The sequence below is a fragment of the Rutidosis leptorrhynchoides genome, chromosome 9 (genome assembly GCF_046630445.1).
Source record: "Rutidosis leptorrhynchoides isolate AG116_Rl617_1_P2 chromosome 9, CSIRO_AGI_Rlap_v1, whole genome shotgun sequence".
NCBI lineage: Eukaryota > Viridiplantae > Streptophyta > Magnoliopsida > Asterales > Asteraceae > Rutidosis > Rutidosis leptorrhynchoides.
The window spans coordinates 237206216-237214431 of NC_092341.1; the positions used below are offsets into that span (position 1 = coordinate 237206216).

Here is an 8216-nt window from a genome sequence, read left to right on the forward strand (position 1 = left end):
CATCTCACTTAATATTTAATTCCTGATGGCCCGAAAGCCCGAACGAGTCCCTAAACGCGAAAACGCACTTACGCGATTAAAAATCCGGAAAGATAACAAACGCGCTACGAAAAATAAATATAAATACACTATATAATAATATGATCTTAATATCATATTTAAAATATTTAGGATTTAAATGTCCCAAAAACTCGACCGTTGGTTTGAAAACCAAAAAGATTCGCCGGATGGAAATTCGCGAGACGTAGAAACGTATAAATTTAAAATATGAATACAAATATTCACATAACACATAATAATTAATATATATATATTATTACAAAAATAATAATATAGGTCATAGAAATGACGTGGCACACTTACAGTTAACGACAGTTAAATAATTAACTGAAAAAGATAACGGAAAAAGTAGGGTCGTGACATAATGCACTAACATGCCCTTGATGTTTTGCACCATGTAAGAGCTTCGTGAGTGGATCTGCTATATTAAGATCTGTGTGAACTTTGTGAATACATATCTTTCCCTTTTCAACTTCCTCCCTTATGTAGTTGAATCTCCGCTCAATGTGACGGGTCTTTTGGTGAGCACGAGGTTCTTTGATTTGAGCAATCGCACCTTCGTTGTCACAAAAGATCTCAAGAGGGTCCTGAATGAAAGGGACTACTCCTAAGTCGTCGATGAATTTCTTCATCCATGCAGCTTCCTGAGCTGCCAATGATGCGGCGATGTACTCCGACTCTGTAGTGGATAAAGCAACAACATCCTATTTTGAACTCTTCCAAGAGACCGCACCTCCATTTAAGGTGAAGACATAACCGGATTGTGATCGAGAATCATCTCGATCAGTTTGAAAACTCGCATCTACGTAACCTTTTACAGTGAGTTCCTCCTCACCAAACCCATATATCAGAAACATATCCTTAGTCCTCCTAAGGTATTTTAATATACTTTTGACAGCAATCCAATGACTGTTTCCTGGGTTGTTCTGGTATCTACTTGTCAGGCTAAGAGCGCATGATACATCCGGTCTAGTGCATATCATTACATACATGATTGACCCAATGGCAGACGCATATGGGACTTTCTTCATTCTCTCATGTTCATCTTTTGTGGTGGGGCACTGAGATGAACTGAGAAGTGTTCCCTTTTGAATAGGTACCAAACCTTTCTTAGAGTTCTCCATCTAGAACCTTTTCAAGATCTTTTCAATGTATGAACTTTGATTCAAACCTATCAGTTTCTTGGATCTATCCCTGTAGATCCCAATCCCCAAAATGTATTGTGCTTCTCCAAGATCCTTAATAGAGAAGCATTTACTTATCCAAGTTTTAACACCTTCCATTGCCGGAATATCATTTCCAAATAATAATATATCATCCACATATAGTACAAGGAACATGATAGTGCTCCCACTAGCTTTCTCGTATACACAAGCTTCATCACCATTTTTAATGAAGCCAAATTTCTTGTCCTCCTCATTAAAATGATGATTCCACATTCTAGATGCTTGTTTCAATCCGTAGATTGACTTCTTTAACTTGCATACCTTTTTAGGATGGTTCGGATCAACAACACCTTCAGGCTGAACCATATAGACATCTTCCTCAAGATGTCCATTTAGGAAAGCGGTCTTGACATCCATTTGCCATATTTCATAATCATAATGAGCAGCAATTTCAAGTAATTTCCTAATAGACTTTAGCATTGCCACAGGCAAAAAAGTTTCATCATAGTCAACCCCTTGAGTTTGAGTGAAACCTTTTGCTACAAGTTTAGCTTTATATGTATCCAAGTTTCCATGTATGTCAGTTTTCATTTTGAAAAGCCATTTACAATCAACTAGCCTTGAGCCAGTAGGTTGTTCAACAAGTTCCCAAACTTGGTTGTCATACATGGATTGCATCTCAGCGTTCATGGCTTCCTGCCATTTATCCTTATCAATCCTTGATAAAGCATCTTGGTAGTTTGTTGGTTCGTCTAAATAAACCACATAGCAACCATCCATGAGAAACCCATATCTCTCAGGAGGATTACTAATCCTACCAGATCTGCGAACGTCTTGTGTATTTTGATCATCCATTTGATCACTCTCAACATTTTCATGTTGAGTGCTAGTGTCAACCAATTGTGTATCATCTACTTGATCTTGAACCTCTTCAAGATCTATCTTCCTTTCACTATTTCCTTCCATTAGGAACTTATTTTCAAGGAATTCAGGCTTTCGAGCAACAAATACATTTTGCTCGGTTGGATCATAGAAATAGTATCCCATATCATCCTTGGGATATCCTATGAAGATACACTTCGTTGATCGAGCATTCAACTTATTAGGGACGTAATGCTTAGGATAAGCTTCACATCCCCATACCTTTAAGTATGATAGAGATGGAGGTTTTCCAAACCACATCTCATGAGGAGTTCGTTCCACTTTCTTGGTTGGGGCCATATTTAGAATACGAGCCGCGGAGCATAGACAATAACCCCAAAATGATAGAGGCAACGAGCTTCTAGCCATCATAGATCGAACCATATCCATTAGGGTTCGGTTCCTCCTTTCGGAAACTCCATTAAGTTGGGGTGTTCCAGGAGGAGTGAGCTGCGAGATAATCCCACAACTTTTAAGATGATCTTGGAAAGCATCGCTTAGGTATTCACCTCCTCTATCGATACGAAGTACCTTGATTGTCTTGTTGAGTTGATTTTGTACTTCGTTTTGATATTCTTTGAATGCTTCAAAAGTTTCGTCCTTGTGCCTTAATAAATAGACATATCCGAAACGACTGAACTCATCAATGAAAGTGACGAAGTATCTTTCACCTCTCCTAGTCATGGGCTTAAAAGGTCTACATACATCCGAATGTATTAATCCTAATAAGTCTTTAGCCCTTTCATAGGTCCCTTTGAAAGGTGCTTTAGTCATTTTGCCTTGTAAACAAGATTCACATACATCAAATGAGTCTAGTTCATTTGATTTTAAAAGTCCATTCTTTTGAAGTGTATGCATTCGATTCTTGTTTATGTGACCAAGGTGACAATGCCATAAGTAGGAATCATTCAAATCTCTTTTGAGTTTCTTGGTGTTTGTATGGAACATTGAGCTATTATATGATGTGTCATCATGAACCAATTCATAAATACCATTCACAGGCGAAGCCTTGAAATAGAACACATTATCTAAAGAAACATGGATATTATCATTAATGAAATTAATATCAAAACCATATTGTTTCAAACGGGATACAGAAATAATGTTTCGCGATAAATCGGGTGCATACAAAACATTTTTCAAAATAAGTTCCAAACCACTTGGAAGCTTTAGAATAAAGTCTCCTTGAGCTACTACGACACCTTAGCTCCATTTTCCATGTAGAGACTTGATGTTCCCGCTTTTGTTTACTTCTTTTGAACCCCTGCATAGAATTACAAATGTGAGTTCCACATCCTGTGTCTAATACCCATGTATTAAAAGAAGTAATACTAAGCTCAATGTATACCATATATACATTACCTGAGGTTTGCCCTGCATCCCTCTTCTCTTTCAACTCCTTTAGGTAGACCGGGCAGTTGCGTTTCCAGTGACCCATTTCACCGCAACCAAAGCACGGATCTTCCTTGGGGTTAGCTTTACCGGCAACCTTTTGCTTCTTGTTATTGTTGGTCAGGGTAACCATCTTCCCCGTTCCCTTGCCCTTGCCTTGGTAGGAGGGTCCTTTCCTCTTAGCCGCCTTCGGCTTAGAAGTGTTATTGTTTTTGGACCCGCCTTCATTGATCATAAACATGGGTGAAGCCCTTTTACCCATGCTTGCTTCGGCCGTCTTAAGCATGGCATGTAATTCGCCAATGCTCTTATCCCATCCATTCATGTTGTAATTCATTACAAATGTGTCAAACCTCTTCGACAAGGAATTAAGGATAAGGTCCGTGGCTAATTCATTAGACACGTTGCAGTTTAGACGGTTTGCTCGATCAATAAGGCTTTTCATCTTAAGGACATAAGATGAAACGGATTGGGAGTCGTCCATCCGATATGCATGAAGCGCTCGAACCGTTTCGAAGCGCTCGACACGAGCTTGTTGAAGTAACATCTCTTTCAATTGCATGATCATGTCATATGCACTATGATGCTCGAAATCCTTTTGGAGTTCTGGTATCATAGTCCCAAGCATGAGGCAAGAAACTTGCACCGAATCGGTACAATATTTCTCCCAATAAGCCATGCCTTTCGTATCATCCTCGTTCGATTGATCGGGAATGGGGTCTTCCAACACATACGCCCTATCCTCTAGTTTGAGGACAATTCTTAGATTACGAAACCAATCCATGAAGTTCGTATGGTTGAGTTTTTCCTTTTCGAGGATTGACCTCAACGATAGGTTGTTAAAGTTTATTGGTGCGTTTAGAATGTTGTTGTTATTGGCGGCCATCTACAAAATTTAACAAAGTCGTTTAAGTATTAATTTTAATTTAACAATCAATACCCTTTAAATCCAATTGATATTTATTAAATTTTAGAATCCAATGGTAAACCAAATTTCGGTTAGGTGACCTTTATCCCATCATTTGATTTAGCTAGGTAGTCATTGTATAACAATTGCAATCCTTTTGCAACTTCTAAGTTATGGGATCATGCAATCCTTTTGCATGGCATATTTATCCCATCAACGCCTATTATTTCATCATGCTTCGGTGACCCTAAGTTCATGATTCCCAAATCAAGTCGTCCTACTTGTGTAAACGTGTAAATTTAATATACAAGTGGTTAAGTGACCTTTATCCCACAAGTGTGCGAAATTTACCTCAATCATATTAGTTTGCTCATAACGGTTAGGTGACCTTTATCCCATTATGAGTTCCATAATATTTTTAAGTGTTGCACAAAAGGATGGCGTTTAACTTGTTTACCTTGTTAATTGAAGGGATTTTAATTTTCCATTATTTCTAGTTTAAGAAAACTTTTATGTCATACACCAACATGCATTTAGTGTATGGTTCATTTGAAATCCATTTTCAAGTCTTGTAATTAAGCCAATTACTTGATATAAACTATTTTATATGTGTGATTCTTTTAGTGTTCTTAATAACCATTTATTAATGTCCTCTTGCCACTTTTAATTTAACCAATTAAATCGTCGTTTTGCATGTTATTAATGTCAAATTTAACCAATTAAATTGTCATCTTGCTTGTTGTTAACATGTGATATACTTGTAGCAACCAAACATACAAACACAATAAACAACCATACATGCAAAACAAATATGTTCACAATCAAGCCATTTTGGTAGACATTTGTTTAGCCGAAAACAAATGCCACCGGTTAAGGGGTTATAACACAAAGTAGGAGATTTTAAATCTCCCACTTAAACTTGCATCCAAATGCTTCTTTTTGTGTTCTTCAAGTCTTCATCATCTTCATCATTTTTACAAAAAATATATCCTAATACATTTTTCTCTAAAAAAAATGAAATTACAACCTAATCTATTTTACATACCAAATATAAAATAAATTACATAACCAAAATAATATTATTACAAACCAAATGAATGAATTAATATTACATACCAAATGAATGAATTAAATCAACCAAACATGCAACCATTCAAACACAAGGTCAAGGCTTAGATTGTGAACATTATCATACAACCAAAATATGAACAACATGGAACAACCCAAAACCCATTTTGGGACCCATGAAATTCGACCAAACTAACAACCTACCCAAAACCCGAAAATTTTTCTACTATCATGCATGTTCATAAAATGCAAAAATATAGTGGGTTTAATAAATCATCACGAAGCATATTTCAACAACTTCGGCTCTAGATACCATTGTTGGGATTTAACAAGTTTCATAATACTTAAAACATTTTATGAATCTAAATAAAGCGGAAGCATGAAAATATTACCAATTGAACTTGTTAATCTTTAACCAATTAGAGTTAAATCCCAATTAGGATCAAGTTATGAAACATACTTACAAACTACAAGCAAGTAAAGAGTTTATACCTTCTCCAAGCTAGGTAGTGAGTGATGAAGATGATGATGATGAATGGATCCTCAAATGGATGAAACCTCAAGTATATATACCCCAAGCTTACCACCAACACCTTTGTACTATAGTCAGGATTTAATTTACAATTGAAACAAGCTTGCAAAAAGGAAAAATGAACTCTCCCTCTTGCTTGAAAGGTCACGGCAATCAGCTAAAAAAAAAAAGAGAGTGCAAAATTTTTTTTGCAAATGACTTGATGTATTTTGCATGTATGTGAAGTCTCCAAGAGAGCTAGGCATGTGTACATGGATATATGGGAAAACCAAGTAGTCAAAAGAATGAGTTCATGAACCCAATAATCCCATCTCCCATGCCACATTCATTTTTTATAAAATAGTCTTTTTAAAACTAATTTTATAAAACCCCTCCCTTTTATAAACTTCCATGTCATTATTATTAATTATGTACATTTTATTTATAAAACCAATTTTATAAAATGTAACATAACTAAATTAATTATTTAACCTATAAATAATTAAATCCATATAATATAAATTATTCCATAATTTATATATATATATATATATATATATATATATATATATATATATATATATATATATATATATATATATATATATATATATATATATATATATATATATATATATATATATATATATGTACACATCAAGTAATATTTCAGAAAACCACTTTTTTTAAAGTTCAAGTGTCGCGTATTTGATCAATGATCCAATCGTTAAGATCAAATACGAATAAGGTGTCGGTAAGCTTGTTATTGGGTATGACCCGACTTGGATCAAAACATATTAGCCACGTTAATTTAATATGTCTCTCGGGCATACGAAACACCTTCAATTCTAAACATACATGGGCCTCACGAAGATGGCCAAAAACAAAAACTTTGGGCCGAATTATCTAGATATATATATATTAGGGTGTAATGAGGCAATAATTATAGGAGGTGACTTTAACGAAGTTAGAGACCCTGTTTAAAGATTTAACTGTGATTTTAACGAGTATATGGCTAATTGGTTCAACGATTTTATTGACAAAACAAGCTTGATGGAGATACCATTAGGGGGTAGAAACTTTACACGTGTTAGCGATGATGGGATAAAGTTTAGTAAGTTGGATCGTTTCCTTGTAAACAAAAAATTCTACTCTCTTTGGAATGATCTCACTACGCTTGCACTAGATAGGGAAAATTCAGACCATTGCCCTATTGTTATCAAAGATGAAAAAAGAAATTTCATGCCAAAACCATTTAAGGTTTTTGATGTTTGGTTTGATGAGAAAGATGTTGATAAAATAATCGAGGAAGCATGGGGTAAAACGGTTCCAACTATAGCTAGGAAAGACTGTGTGTTTCGTAATAAACTCAAGAATGTAAAGGATGCTCTTCCTGAATGGAGTAAGAGTAAGTATAATAATATTGAAGGTGAAATTGAATTACTTAAAAACACGAGTCTACAACTTGAGCTTAAGGCAGAATCTACAATGCTTGACAAAGATGAAAGGAACCATCGGAAAGAATCTAGGAAGTTATGGTTAGAAAAGGAGAATGTTAAACGGGAAATGCTTAAACAAAAGGCTCGCGTCAAATGGATTCTAGAAGGTGATGAAAACACCCGTTACTTTCACTCGATCATTAAAAGAAACAACAACAAGTGCAACATACGTGGTCTAAACATCAATGGTATATGGAATGACTCGCCACATGATATAAAAAAATACGGTTTTCGAGCACTACAAAAAAAGTTTTGAGGAACCGAATATTGATCGGCCAAGCATGGAAGAATTAAGATTCCCATCACTTTCGAGGGAGGAATCAGACTCTTTGGAAGTTCCATTAGGCGAAAGAGAGATCAAAGATGCGGTGTTTGAATGTGGTAGTTCGAAAGCCCCGGGGCCCGATGGATTTAATTTGCGGTTTTTAAAAAAATATTGGGATTTGATTAAAGGTGACCTTGTAGATGCGATTAATTGGTTTCGGGAAAAATCAGAAATATCACGAGGGTGCAATGCTTCCTTTGTAACATTAGTTCCAAAGAAATAGGACCCGGTTAACCTAGGTGATTTTTGACCGATTAGTCTAATTGGAAGTTATTATAAGATAATTTCAAAAATTCTATCGAATCGGTTGAGAAAAGTGCTTCCTTCGCTTGTCGGTTGCGAATAAAGTGCGTTTTTGAAAGGACAT

At 35.6% G+C, this 8216-nt stretch overlaps 1 protein-coding gene across 1 annotated transcript; it reads left to right on the plus strand.

Annotated features, from left to right (window-relative positions):
- Positions 1–7036: 7036 nt before the first annotated feature.
- LOC139868606 (uncharacterized) lies at positions 7037–7780 on the plus strand. Its single transcript, XM_071856940.1, has one exon. The coding sequence runs from the start codon at positions 7037–7039 to the stop codon at positions 7778–7780; it is 744 nt and encodes a 247-aa protein (XP_071713041.1).
- Positions 7781–8216: the final 436 nt, after the last annotated feature.

Excerpts from the sequence above, each read along its gene's own strand:
- LOC139868606 (XM_071856940.1), top strand. The coding sequence starts at position 7,037 with ATGGCTAATTGGTTCAACGATTTTATTGACAAAACAAGCTTGATGGAG.